Here is a 15,359-nt window from a genome sequence, read left to right as displayed (position 1 = left end):
GATGCCTCCTGTCCTGGAGCCAGTAGCTCGGAGGACGAGCTGACCCCAGGTAGTGCGCAAGAGCTACACAGCGCTATGCTAAAGCCGTGTGATCGTTGTGTCACCGACAGCATCTTCCTATCTCGGATTTGGCCGTCAATCAGCGACCCCGTGTCGCGAGTGAGATCGCCAGAAACGAAATTTCATGCTGAATCAACAGTACTACTACCAGCTGCCTAGGATTGACAGCTGAAGCCAGAGGTCTGCGTTACAGCTCCCAAAAGGTAAGTACTCCTCCGATCCAAAATAAGTGTAGGTGACTTGGTACAAATTTTGTACTAGGTTAGTACAAAATCTTCAACACTCGTTATGGACCGGAGGGAGTACCAATTATACATACTGTACAGTGATAGCCATCAGTCTCAAACAATGCATATGAGGGCCCAAGTTTGCTCATCATCATGGGTTCTATCACTTCTTCTAGCTCAATAGATTTCCACAGATGAGGATAGCAAACAGATCTATGCTATTTCAGCAGTCACGATAATATCTTATTATGAAATCTGGAAGGGATTTAACCGTAACTTGCTACAAGAGTACAAGAGTTCGTTGCTCCCACCAACACCCAACTCTTAGCAAAGAACCAATGAATATCCAGGTACTTAACTGTTAAGTCGACGATTTCGGAGTGTCGCCCAGCAACCCAAAAATAGTGAAGATCAACCAAAGAACTTCGGTGCAGCTTCAGAGTACGAGGGTTACACGCTCACTGACTGCACATACGTTCGCTCATAGAAGCCCATCACCTGATCAGCAACTGTCCACATTATAGCCTGACCAGGTGGAATCCTCATGAGCCTGGGAAGCAAGCCTCTCCAGAGGGCTCGGAGGCCCTCCTCGGAGTGTATTGTCCGTATCGCATGGAACATGCCCTTGTACTTGATGTCACCGGTTCTCCCTTGCGCCATCAGCCTAGTCTTCACGACATCGAAAGGTCCAGTGCAGACCGGCCCTGCCGTTCCCGCAAGGAACCCAGAGACCATAGACTGCCATGGCAGGAGAACCTTCCCGTCTCCTTCATGCTTCTTCCAGAGAACAATGTCGAACATGTTCTTGGCTGTGAACATCGCAGCTTGGTTTGTGCCATTACGCATGACAGTTGGTGATGCTCCAGACCACAAACCGAAAATGCCTTCCTCACGAACAATTGTCTTTGCACAGTGTATGGGACCTTTGTATTTCAGCAGGTCTGTGCTTAGTCCTTTTTGCTGCTGTAATCTGATCTTTACCACCTACATCCACCATAAAAGAACATTACAACAATTCCCTACAAAAACAAGCTTGAAATAAAACATCGTTATGTTTGAGAAAAGAACATAGTTATAGTGGCAGAATGTGCATTTCAGCTTCCCCTATAAATATGACAAGGTACATCAACAGAAGTCAAAATTTATATAATTTCTCCTTTCCTGCATGGAATTTGTGATAACGAGCAATGCTTTGGTTGTCTTGATGTGACACGGTGTTCCGCGTGCACTGACGACTCAATTACAGAACACCACACTTGGAGTCAATGATGTACTATTAACTAAATCATGGTGTATTTTGGTCCAACATTCCATTTCAGTCTTGGCGTCTACCTATAGTTTTGTAACTTCAAGCAGCTTCTACTGCAGTAATTAATGGTATTTCCTCAATCCTTCCAAGCAGTATGGCTGGGCAAACAAGCTGCAAGTAAACAGCAGAGGAACCTCCAAACCAATATTCACAGTGCACTACTGATGTTAAACAGTATTACATGACCAAGCTCCACTTCCTTGTTTACACTCTGCCCCATTATTAGTCAGTATGAATTTTGACGCTAGTACTTCATCATTCTGGTTCTCTAGTCTTTGATAATACGATGTTACCAAATACACCACTGCACGATCCTGAGAAATACACCACTGCACGATCCTGAGAAATACACCACTGCACGATGTTGGCATTTTCCATCTAACAGCTGAGGCTAGGGATAAAGCAGACTTCCCTGTTTACAATACCCAAAAAAAACTGCAAACTATACACTCTGTCCCATATTCATATACTGTATGAATTTTGATCCTAGTACTTTATCACCCTGTTTCTCTAGTCTTTACTGATAATATGATTGCTACCAAGACCTAAGAAATACACTACTGCAAGATGTTGGCATTTTCCATCTAACAGCTGAGGCTAGGTATCAAGCAGACTTCCCAGCATTCTAGGTAGACGCAATTGACAGATTTCTAGTAGTAAGGTAGGCAAATGCCAACAGATATTAAAAAAAAGGAGCAGGTGATTGGTTATAATTTTTCAGTCAAATGCATTTGACAGTTATTCTAATGGGCATGCAGGGCAGCCAAATGATTGATCACTTGCTTGAAATGGTACCAGCAAACTACAATTTGACTGCAAAGTTCATGCTGCCCTTTTTAAATCCCAAAAGGCAAAGTGGCAGGACTTTGTTTGAATCCCAAAAGCCAGATTGCCAGCACTTCTATCTAGCATCACTCACATGCATGATTAGACCTGTCGTGATTTTTTAATGCAGTAACGATGGAACTTTACATCTGTAAACTACAGGAAGATACCGGCAGGAGCAACCTCGAGCCATGCAAGTTATGTTAAAAAAAGTGAAGGGATTGTAACCAGGCCAAGTAATGACGAACGATCTAGTAATTCGCAGAAAGCAAACTTGCAGGGCTTTGTTTGAATCCTAAAAGCCAAATTGCCAGCACTTCTATCTAGCATCACTAACATACATGATTAAATAACTGCTGGGCCTTTCGTTTTTCGTTCTTTTTCTAATACAGTAACGACGCAACTTCACATCTGTTAACTAAACGAAGATCCCGGCAAGAATCACCTAGAGCTGTGCAAATTATATTAGAAAAATGTGAACATGTGGCAGTCAAGCCGAGGAATGATGAACGATCTGGTAAGTGGTTAACTCGTAGGGATTAGAGCATCTCCAGTCGCGTCCTCTAAAGCGTCCCAAACGGCGCCGGATAGAGCGTTTGGGAGACGTGTTTTGTTCGTGCGGCGTTTGGGGGACGTCGCTCCCCAGCCGCGTCCCCCAACGCCGCCCCAAACATTGAAATACTCTTTTTTTTTGTTTTTTTGCATTTTTATTTCAATAAAGAGAAGTAATATTCCAGAAACTAATACATAATTGGGAACACGAAGACATAATTTGGAACATAGTTTTCCACAAACTAATACATAGTTTGAACCATGGTTGACACAAATATAAAATATTGCAAAAAAACTAAACCTAACTAGGCCGTGCATCGAAGGTTTCGTGTGTTCGCTGCCAAGAAAGAACACTCGAGGGCACACCCAGTCACCCAAACTGAAAAATCCAGCTGGTGACGGTATCCTGTTGGTTCTTCCGAGGAAGAACAACCAGAAACCTCCGTGCACGAATTCGCTGCGAAGAAACAACACTCTTCATTAGTCGTCGTCCTCGTCGGCGTTGTCGCCGTGGTAGTTCCGGCGGTAGCGCGTCTCGTCGAACATCTCGGAGAACAGGAGGACGAAGCCGACTTCGAGGCGGTGGTAGCGCGCGAACTTCTCCCAGCCGATGTGGAGGTACATCTTGCCGCGCGCGTCGTAGATCACGTCGACGATCCACCGGTAGCATCCGCAGTCATCCTCCCTCAGATGCAGCGAGCGCGGGCGCTCGTCGCCGGCGACGTAGTCGGCGAAGGAGTCCGGCAGCCTCTGGATGCCGTGCGGGTCGCCCTTGAGGACGACGATGAACTCGAAGAGCACCGGCCCCTCCTCGTCCTGCATGTCCGACGATGAGGACGACGACGGCGTCGCAGGCGACGACGAGCATGTAGCTCTGCCGCGGCCGCGGCCACGACCACGGCCGCGAGCTCGGCCTCCGCCTCTACCAGCCATGGCGTCGACTCTTGTTGAGATGGTGGCGGCTAGGGTTGGGGAGAGAGGCGCTAGGGTTTGTGTGTGAGAGGGACGATGAGAGGCGGCCCTTTTTATAGGCCGGAGGGAGCGGTGGCGCTCATTAACGCCGGCACGCAGAGCTAGGCACGACGAGACGCTTCGCTGCGCCTCTGCGGGAACTGCGGGAACTGCACCGTCGCTGCGCGCCAATAACTTCCGTCGCGAGGTAGGCGACGGTTAGGTTAAAATTTAATGTGCCGCTGACGGGTCGGCCCCGCCACTCCCCGCCTCGCTTTTCGGTGTGTCCGGCGTCCCCGGTGCGTCCCCTGTGGGGCGGGGACGGGCTCGGGGCGCCGGACACCGTATCGGGCCGCGCCGGACAAAAAACGGCTTTGGGGGACGCGGCTGGGAACGTTTTTTTGTCCGGCACGCCCCAAATCGCTTTGGGGGACGCGACCAGAGATGCAGTACGAAGGAAATAAGTACCAGGAACAGAGGAATGCAACGTACATAGCAAAGTACTACAGAGCTGTCCTTTTTAAATCCCAAAGGTCAAATTGGCAGGAGTTGCATCTTCTAGCACCGCTCGCACACATGATTAAATAACCGTGGGAATTTATTTTATCGTTCTTTTTGTATACAGTTAGCGATGCAACTTTTACATGTATAAACTAGAGGAAGATCCCGGCGAGTATCACCTAGAGCTGTCCAACTTTATATTAAAAAAATGCGAACACATCGCCTCAAGGAATCATGAACAATCTTGTAAAAATCCCAAAGGTCAAATTGCTAGGATTTGCATCTTCTAGCATCACTCTGACACATGATTATATGACTGTGGGACCTTTTTTTTTGTATACAGTTAACGATGCAACTTTTACATCTGAAAACTACACGAAGATCCCGGCAGGAGCCACCTCGAGCTGTGCAAGTTTATGTTAACAAAATGTGTAGGGATTGTAGCCAGGCTAAGGAATGACAAACGATCTGGTAACTCGCAGAAGAAGAGGCCTCGTCACGGAAATGGTATGAAGGAAACAAGTAGTAAACAGGAGCAGAGAGGGGATGCAATCTGACGAACCTCGAAGGGGGTGACGATGACGAGCGCCTCGAGTACCCCGGCGCCGAACCCGGACGCGAGCCTGCCCTGCGCGGAGACCTTGCCCGTGACGGGGTCCTTGAAGGCGGACTGCAGCATGGCGTTTGAGCCGAGCCGGAGCGCGTACTTGAGCGTGAGGTGCGTGGCGAAGGGCGTGAGGCCCTTCCAGAGCGCCGGCACGCCCTCGGCGCGCGCGACGGTGGCGCCGCAGTGCGCGATGCCGCGGTAGGCGCCCGCGCGGTCGAGCTGGAGGCGGGTCTTGACGACGTCGATGGGCTGCAGGCAGCACGCCTCCATCACGCCCCCCAGCGACCCCGCCGCCGCCTTCACGTACGGCGGGATCGGCGGCCTGCTGCGTGGCTCGTCGGCCGGCGGCGGCGGCGGCGGGGAAGGGGATGAGGCCATTCGGGAAATTTAGGAGGAGCGGCGGAGAAGCGGGTCCCGTCCCGTGTTGCCCTTTTTTGCTCACTTGTGTGCGGGAGATCCGAAAAGGAGCGGCGCAGGTTATATGGAATGGGCGAGACAAGAACGGCATGGGACACGTCAGCCGTCAGGGTTTTTTTTTTCTGAGAAGGGAAATGACCCAGCTGGACCACAAAGGACCACCTGGTGTTGGTGCGGGTGCGCATCCTGGGACCCACACGTCAGTAGCCTATTTGGGAATCTGGCGGAGGGCTGCGAGGAGGGGTAGGTAGGCACCGATTCCCAAATCAGCGAAGTGTCGCTGTACATACACCTCTGCTGATTTTAGGTCGTGTGCGGCTAATTAACGAACCGTCGCTGGTTCGCCTTGTTTGTGGTTCCTTCGGCGGCTAACCTTAGAAAGGAGAACGCATCATGTGCTTTCTGTTAGAAGTAAAGTTGAGAGGCAAAGGAGAGAGACAACAAATGATTCAACTAATCTTTTCCATTGATGATTCACAACTTATATACAAGGGGAAGGGACGCGAATATGGGTCACGTCCGTTCGAAGAGGTGTGAGGAAGAGTTGTGTCTGTTGACAAACCAACCGACACATAGAATTACATGAGGGAGGATTATCCCTTTAATTAATCTACTTAATTAAATCCTAACACTCCCCCTAATCATTCCTTGTCCTTGTGCTTGGTAATCTCTAGAATCATCTTTGGAATCATCTCCTCTAAAAACCCTGTGGGAAAAATATGAGGAGAGTAATGTGTATGATATGTTGCTAAAACTCCTTAAAAACCCAGTGGGAAAAATAAGGAGAAAATGGTGCAACATATAATGCTTGGATATCTTCGTTAAAACTCCTTCAAAAACCCAGTGGGAAAATAAGGAGAAAATGACACAGCATATAATTGGTATTGTCTCTTTGTTAACTCAATATGAGAAAAACCTTGTAAAAGGGGAAAAACCCATAGAGTTTAGAGAACAATATATGTCGTATATACTTTCCTAAAAAAACCCCGGTGGGGAAAACAGAAAATATGACATATCATCTTGTGTTGATATTACCTCATTAAAAACCTTGATGAGAACCTGTATAGTAAACTCATAAAGGGAAAAAGAGTGTAATATGATGTTTTGAACATGATTGATTCAGGAAGATACTCCCCCCTGATTCTTGCAAATTTGGAAGCCGTCACATACCAATTCCATAAAATACTTATGGAATACTGAAGTTGGTAGAGACTTCGTGAACAAACCAACGAGATTATCGCATTATTTGACTTGCAAGATATTTATTCCCCAACTCTTCCGGAGTTCAAGGAGATAAAATATTTAGGGGCAATATGCTTTATGATATTGCTCTTGATCTATCATGTTTACATCCATGCAACACAAGCGACATTATCTGTGTAGATAATGGTTGATGATTCAAGAGAACCAATACCACATGACTTATGTATGTGGTTTATCATTTCTTAAAGTTACACGTGTTGACGTGGCTTTGTATTTCAGAATGTTGGTAGGTGTTGTCACAAGAGTCCGAAGAGATCTACGGAGTGACAATTCTACCATGTTGATACACATTGTGGGGATCATTCAAGTAGCCAACATCAGTGATCCTGATGATATTGGAGTTCAGATTGCTCTGAAATTACAAGAATATGTCAAGTAATGTGTGGTGCCTTGGAGATATCGAAAGATATTCTTAATTCCCAACCAATTGTGTTGGTGGGTCCAATGGCACTGAGTTATGGAACTTCAAGTCCCAACATCCGTTCTACATCATCCCGTGGTTTGAGTGAATCTTTCTCTACGTCTAGAGATCGAACAACCGGCATGGGAGATGGATATGACTTGTCCATTTTTAAGTTTCTCCAATATTTATAATATAGGCAACTTGGTGTACCATAATACTTGAGTGAAGTAGCTCGACTTGTAATGTCAAGCACTTGTTTGGGTTTCACCAAATCCTTCATCTCAAATTCCGTCTTTTAGATGATCACACGCTTCGTCATTTCAAGAGTAATCCTTGTGTATGACAAACACAAATGGGTAATCATCATTGTAGGAGTAATCCTTGTGTATAAGGAACTTACTACATCGGTTGTACCAAAATATACCGACAACAATAAGTCATGTTGTGACTTATTAATTACACAATACATATTGCATTTGCATTTTGATTCAGATTGAGATTCCATCGGGAACCATACATGTCCAAATCAAGTGATCCACGTGGATATGTAGTCACTACATCTATCAGCTGCATAGATAGATGATTTTGTACTGCCAATGATATAATGTATCGGAAATAGGATTTCACTCGCATCTGGAGATTAGGTCTCGGATCTCTGCGTAAATCCGACCTTGTGCTACAAGCCTTGCTTTCTCACCACCTTGTTATCTCATTCCGTTGCTGGAAGAGAATATATTGAACCGCATAGGGAATTCATTTAGAGGAGCGAGGCTAATTCTGCTTGGATTGCATCCTTCGATTGTTTCAGTCCAAGCAAGTGGTTTACACTCTGCCATGGCCATGGTCTTTGGATCTGAATCATTATGAAGGATGTTTGCAATCATACAAGAGAAATATTGTCAACATTTGTAGGCTTTAATCATATGATTCTCCAGAATCGACATAGTTGGAGGAAATCTCAAGCACCCATGACGACTCTACGTGATTTCCCAATACGCGTGAGTCAGAGTGTTCCGATGTCCCAGCCAGTGTGTGCAAGCTGAAGCTGGGTTGTGGAGGTTTCCCTTCCACTGGGTGTATACTACCCATAAGGTGTTAGTCAACGCTTGGTTGATATGCATTTACCGATTCAGAGGATTTCTCCTCGTTTTACCTTGTTGCTTGTAGGAAGCTTGATCCTGGTTAGAGGCCGTACTACTCCTCCTCTTTTCAGAGATAGGGAGTTGAGTGGTTTTTATTGGTACCTCCACTCTTTCGGGCGCATTTCTAGCCGGATTAAAGGATTATATAACACCTTTGAGTTCAGTAAATGAATATGGCAGGTTATTTGCGAACTGTTGCAAATTTGTGAATCCTAGACGTATAGTCTATATTCTTGAGTACGTGGACATGAGGAGGAACGTGGAGTTCCAAATGATTTCCTGGCATTCTAGTTTGGTACTTGAAATCTCCCCCTAATGCCTGGAAATATCCATCCTTCAATATTTGCAATCAGCGTACAAGGCTATGAACGGATCCCTTATGAGGAGTTCAAGGTACTTAGTGATCGACGGAGATCTGTACCCCACATAGATCCCTAATTTGTGGGCCTATGATGTACGCTGTGGTGGTGAGGTCGGTACGCGTGAAGCGATTCCGAACTTACGCAGATGGGAAATGATCGGAGGATTTCCACGTATCAATTGCAGAGGGGAAGTTCTGCGATATGCAGTTAGTTAGTCAAGGGTGTGTAAAGCCGCATGACTCCAACTTGAAGTTGGTAAATTTCAACTCATTAACAAAGGTCATGCAAGAAAGCTGATCCTCTTGCTCAGATATTCAACCAACCTTTTGTGTATGAAAATATGTGACAAAGTGGTGAACTTCAATCTTCAAAAGCCATGCAATAATTATTGGAGGCACATGAAGAAAATTCAACATCATTATCCATTTGAATTGATTATAATTCGTTTTTTTAATCCATACAATGGTTGGATGAGACCACAGATATCACCTCAAATGCATTTGATCGAGGGACTTAAGTGATCCGGCTTTGATCTTGAGGTATATGAAAACCTCAAAATAAGCTACATAATATCTGGTGATTGATGAAACTTAGCTTCATGCAAATCATGACCAATGGAATTGATTTATGTGCAACATGTGCTACGGGTTGGTTGTACCTATAGTACAATCCAAACAATAGAGAGGGTACCTTTTCACATACTTGTTCCTCATCCATCGAATTGGCTCCCGCAGAAATCTATATATCGAATTCAAGAGTTCCTAGTATGGAAATCTTTAGCAAATATATAGAGGACATCCAATCTTGTTTATATCAGAGTGCTGATACAATATATGTTTGTTTGCAAAAACATAAATGGACATGAATAAATCAATCACTAAGGAGATAATGGGACTACTCAAAGTCTCCAAACATGTCGACTGAGGCATACTCAATCATCATGTTCTCCGTGCCCATAGGGTCCTGTGACCGCCAGAGAGGCATGGTGTTGCAACGTCCTGGAGGAACGTCTGGCGAACAACTAGCTCCATTGGTGCGGTCTAGATGAAGGTTGAAGTGAGCTTCAAACCTTTCCCCTTAAGGTTATTTGCATCCCAGCGATTGCTGATACAGAAAAAACCAGATGCTATGGAGTGTGGCATTCCTGCGTGATATGCGTATAGCATCCACACTCGTCGCAAAGCTTAGTTTTGTCAAACTTGTGCTCTGCCATGCCTTTCACGACCCTTACGATCTGGATGTATGATGTCTTATGTTGTAGAAGACAACATACCTTTTCTCTTCTGTTAGCGGCGTGACTTCAGCCAGAGGTGGATCCTTCGGGGCCTGTATTGCACACGCTATTTCACGAGATGCATGGCTGATCGTTATGTCCATGGCCCATGTAAGGTAGCTGTGGCCATTGAGGGCGAAGGCCTCAAATTCTTTTTCGGCTATCTTTTACTTACATGGGTGAACCAGAGATTATTAATTTATAATTGGTAAATCAAAAACCATCATGGTTATGTTGTGTTGAATTTTACAAAATTTATTATAATTTCAAGGCATTGACTTGAAATTATTAGCATGAACCTCAAATTGTTAAGTATGACACTTTGTAGATAATCTCCAAGAAAATTTTGGAGTCCGTCTCGTAGCACTAGAGAGTATAATCTGATAAAATCAGCAAATCGTGTTGATAACGTGTTAGAAGTAAAGTTGAGAGGCAAAGGAGAGAGACAACAAATGATTCAACTAATCTTTTCCATTGATGATTCACAACTTATATACAAGGGGAAGGGACGCGAATATGGGTCACGTCCGTTCGAAGAGGTGTGAGGAAGAGTTGTGTCTGTTGACAAACCAACCGACACATAGAATTACATGAGGGAGGATTATCCCTTTAATTAATCTACTTAATTAAATCCTAACACTTTCAATCCTTTGGTGTTTCCGCCGCTGTAAACGTTTTTTTTTTACTGTAACTACGGCGGGTGTTAGCCAGCCTTAACATGTATTAAGTCAAGTTGCCTATGAGGTTTTTCAGCATCTATAAGATGGGTTCAAATGAAGAGTACACCGGGGTTACAAGATAGGAGAAGACAAAGGAAAACACACAAGCGACATCACCAAGCCTAAAAACTTAGCACCAGACAACGCCGAGACAGACCGAGAAAAGCAGGAAGGAGTGAAGTTCGATCGGTCGAAAAGGATCTCGAAGTCGAGAGGACGTGGAGAAACAAAATCCGCTTGCCGAGCGATCACTCTACACATTGCAGAGCTAGGAGAGTCGCAACCACCGTCGAAGGGTATCCCACTGCCGAGGACACGTCGCGACTCTGAGAACCGCCGATGGAACTGAAGGGCAGAGTTCCACCGAGAAGACCGCTGCACCTCCTCTTGGCCTCAAACATGAGAACCATCACCAAAAGAGTGATCCCCAACACTATGCGAGGCAACGAGAACCTCCCACATCATCGAAGGACAACGATAACCGAGACCTCACCGTTGCAACGAACATCCCTAAAAGAGAAGTCAACCATTGTTGCAAAAGAGCAGCAGGATTTAGCTTGGCCGCGAGACGCAAAGCACAGGAGACTAGAGCTTGCCCAAGCAGGAGCACCACAACCTAGACAAGGGGACCCTAGAACCAGAACAACGCTTCCAACGAAGACAACTCGATCTCACGAAATTGGATTGACTGGCACACCACGCATCTGGCATTCGCTTCTCCTATCTATCTCTTCCAACTAAGCTGATCACTGGAAAATATGAAATCCTGCAAGCAATCATTCCAGAGCCAACTACGAAGATACCTGGTCTTCCACTCTGATGCCCGAGGACGTCGCCGTTTGCTGGCACTGACCAAGATCAGAGCAGGGCTTTCGCCCGTTCTGTATCCACCCCGATAGCCTGCTACAAGGAGGAGGAAGGATCCCACCGCGACGCCTACAAGGAGGATCATGACGCCGGAGGCGACACCGCCGCTGAACTTTCGCCCGGAAAACCAACTCCACCTCCACCGCGAGAGGAACACGGGAGGGGTCCAAGCTCAGATCTGGAGGAGACCCGTAGGGTCAATGCGGCCAAGCCAACCGCCGATGCCAGGGGTGGCCAAAGGCCGACGTGGCCGAGCCGCGCCCAGGATAGGGATCTGGAGGCAAAGAACCGCACCGAGCAGGCAAAGGCAGGTGCACTGTCAGCGTTTCAGACATCTTTAAGTTGTCAAGAAGATTATACTTGTGTGCATGCACGATGAATAGGCGAACACGCCTATGTCGGTTATACCTAACTAGGGCGAAGCTCCCCTTAGGGTAAGACACTGCAACCGTCCTCCCTTGATTTTTGGCATATATTTTCTGGATATTTTGAGTGGTTGCACATCGAAAATAGACTCCATATAAAAAAGTTATACTTATTTTAGTGAACACTGCCTAAAGTCGACTTCGAACCAAAAATATAGACTCATGTTCATTGTAAATGCCAGTAGGAAGAGAATAAATTCTTGCATCGCTTCCCTGCGATAAAGAGAGAGAGAGAGAGAGAGAGAGAGAAACATCGCGGTCGCCACTCATGCTTCCATTGGTGACGGGAAGGTCGCCTCCTTTTGGAAGGACAGCTGGGTTGACGGCCGAGCTCCCTTCCTCATCGTGCCAAGGCTCTTAAAAGCCTCCCGCCGCAAATGTCGGTCGGTGGCGGCGGCCCTAAACGGCGGCAAGTGGATCCTTGACCTCCGAGGGCGTGTCATGGCCGACTCCCTGTCGGAATTCGTGGACCTTTGGGACCGAGTACGCCGGGTAAACTTGGTGCAGGGCACCTCTGACTCCTTCGTCTGGCGTTTCTCTGCTGATGGCGTGTACTCCTCCAAGACGGCGTACCGACTGCAGTTTTGTGGCGCCACTTCAACTCACTTCGTCAAGCTCATTTGGGATGCGACGGCTGCGCCCAAGTGCCGCTTCTTCGGGTGGCTGTTCGCGCAAAACAGGCTGCTCACAGCTGACCGCCTCATGGCGCGCCGGTGGCCAAACTCCTACTTCTGCCCCTTGTGTCGGCGGAGCCTCGAGACGGCCATCCATCTGCTTGTGGAGTGCCCGTGGGCGCGGCGCGTCTGGGCTGATGTGGCGGACGCTCACTGCCTTCCCGCCCTCTCTCCGCTCAGTTGGGGCATGCCCTCAACCACGCTCGAGTGGATCCCATCCACTTCGCCGCGGTATCAGTGCGTGACCGCAAGCGCACAAGATCAGTCCTGCTGTTGGTGCTATGGATGCTTTGGAAGGAGAGGAACCGACGTATCTTCGATAGCAAGGATAGGCCGGTTTCTGTCATCGTAGCTGAGGTCGCCGATGAGCTATCCATCTGGGCGCTGGCCACATGCCGGCTTACCGTAACGCGAGAGTGAGGGTTTAGCTCCAGAGCTGCTTTTTTTTTTTTTTTTTTTTTTTTGCTTTCCGGTTCCTTGTAGCCCGAGTCTTCTTTTAATGAATACCGCAGCTCTCCTGCGACGTTTAAAAAAAAAAACAGCACAAGTACTATATAAACCAAAATGAGGAATATTTCGAACTTCCAACTACTTTCCATTGGTTAAAACGAATTCCTGCCAGCTACTTGCAAGAACCTAGCTCAAATGGGTTGAAAGTGAACCAAAGTCATACGTGGTACTAAAATTTGTCAATGGTCCTTCTTCCAAATCTTTGTACTCCTGGTTTGGTATATTCCTAGGAACTACATCACATGTTGGATCCATGCAAAAGTTTGACTTTTTTACTTTAATTTTTGAACCTCCTTTGGGTGTTTTCAAATTTAGCTTAAAATTGCGGCCTCTGCAATTTGTACTACGTGGTTGCAGAACCAGTGTTTCAGCATTACTTGGAGGTACCACAGTTTCAAGATACCTACAAAAGTATTGTTGCCGAAAATTTACGAATTGTAATTTGTGGGCGTACATGCCAAATTTGAATTTAGTCGATTAAAGCTCAAACATAATTCCATATATACCTGCATATTGAGATAAATCCTCACACCTTAGAATTGGCCATCGTCCTTCATGTTCTATTACCTGTGAAAATTGAAGTGGTTGTAGGGTGCAACTTATTCTTGGTAGACAATTCACCAAAAAACTACTCTTCTGCCTTCTTTGTGTAGAAATAAAATTGGATTTTTTTGTCTTGAGAAGCAAAAATTCTAGTTGGCAAAGTTATTGGCCACGAGAAGATGCACTTCTCTACCCAAAATGAGGTTATGACAAGCTGGTTTGCTATGAATTTTGCATGAAGCATGCTTAAATGGGTTGAAAGCCTGAAACGTTATACATTCATGGTACCATTTTTTTTAAATGATTCTTGTCTGGAATGTTTGTATGCTTGGTTTCGTATTTTTCCCAAGAACTACATCACACGTGCAGGATCCATGCGCAAGTTTCTCATTTTTTTATTTTTTAAACCTTTTTTGATTGGTTTCAAATTTGGTTGAAATTTATTGTCTCTTGCATTTGCACTAGGGGTATGCAGAACTCATGTTTAGGCATTGTTTGGGGTACCACACTTGCAGTGTATCTTCAAGTATTTTCTGAAAAAGTTATGAATTATAATTTATGTACATATAATTTAAATTTGAATTTAATCGGCTAAATTTCCTTATACCCATATTGTCTAATGGAATATGTGTACCTTATGAATTGTAATTTATGTGCATCTTCGTACCTTATTTTCGGTAGCTACTTCATAAAAATACAACTTTTCGAATTTTTTTTTGTTGCATTCAAATTTGTTGTCCCTTCCAGTTTTTTTAGCAGAAACACATCACCATTTATTCAGATATCATACGAGGTACAGCTGATTCACTCCACAGCTCTAGTAACCACACATGTCGGCCAAACTCCAGGGACAGTGCACTTCGAACCAGATTATGGGCATCATGGTTCGACGCTCTACCCTCATGAACAAAACGAACTAAAGAAAATTCAGTTCGTCTACTCTCTATCTCCCTAAGAATAGTACTATAATGACAAAGACTTCCTGTACTAATATTCTTCACTACTTCTGCCGCATCGGAAGCGATTTGAAGACGTTGTAAACTAAGATCAGCCACAAGGGCTAGAGCTTCATTGCAAGACATCGCTTCCAGGGTCGCCAGGTTTGTAATGCCCTCCACAACAATGACCGAAGAACCCATATATCGTCCAAGAGCATCCCTGCAAACAGCTGCTGCAGCACCCTTGTTTTGTGTCTTCGCTATACCTCCATCCACATTAATTTTCAGAGAGTCTGCTGGTGGGGGAATCCATCTAGGAGCAGTCTGCCGCACAACCATGCTGGTAGAACGGAGATTCTTTGCATTGACAACCGAAAGCTTAGAAATATACTTCTGAACAAAACCAACGACAATTACCGGGCTCTGAAAAATAGATTCATGAATAGCCTTCCTTCTTGCTGTCCATATTGCCCAAAGGGTTATCAAAATCGTGGTGAAGTCAGAATGACTTGTAGTTTCCAGCAAGTGGAAGATCCACTCCTTTGCATCAGGGCATGCATTGATGCAAACATGTTCAGTCAATTGCTCGTCAGTTAATGCCCATACACATCTCGCCATGGTGCAGTCAAGGAGAGAGTGTCTCCAAGTATCATCAGAGGCATGACAGATTGCACATACTCTTGTAGTACTCATATGTCGATGTTCCAAAACATCACCCGTCGGTAAATAATGGTTAGCAAGACGCCATGCGAAAACTTTAACTTTTTTTTTGATCAAGGAGCATAGCCCCA

General features: G+C 45.6%; 1 protein-coding gene across 1 annotated transcript; it reads right to left on the bottom strand.

The window, feature by feature from the left end:
• Positions 1-395: 395 nt before the first annotated feature.
• LOC124697996 (mitochondrial succinate-fumarate transporter 1) lies at positions 396-5,410 on the bottom strand. Its single transcript, XM_047230523.1, has 2 exons — positions 4,988-5,410; positions 396-1,271 (listed from the first exon to the last, which is right to left on the bottom strand). Exons 1-2 carry the CDS (start codon positions 5,408-5,410, stop codon positions 738-740), a joined length of 957 nt encoding a protein of 318 aa, XP_047086479.1. The 3' UTR covers positions 396-737.
• Between the last annotated feature and the right edge of the window lie 9,949 nt (positions 5,411-15,359).

This window comes from Lolium rigidum, chromosome 3 (assembly GCF_022539505.1).
Source record: "Lolium rigidum isolate FL_2022 chromosome 3, APGP_CSIRO_Lrig_0.1, whole genome shotgun sequence".
Classification (NCBI taxonomy): Eukaryota; Viridiplantae; Streptophyta; class Magnoliopsida; order Poales; family Poaceae; genus Lolium; species Lolium rigidum.
This window is presented reverse-complemented; position numbering and strand designations above follow the sequence as displayed.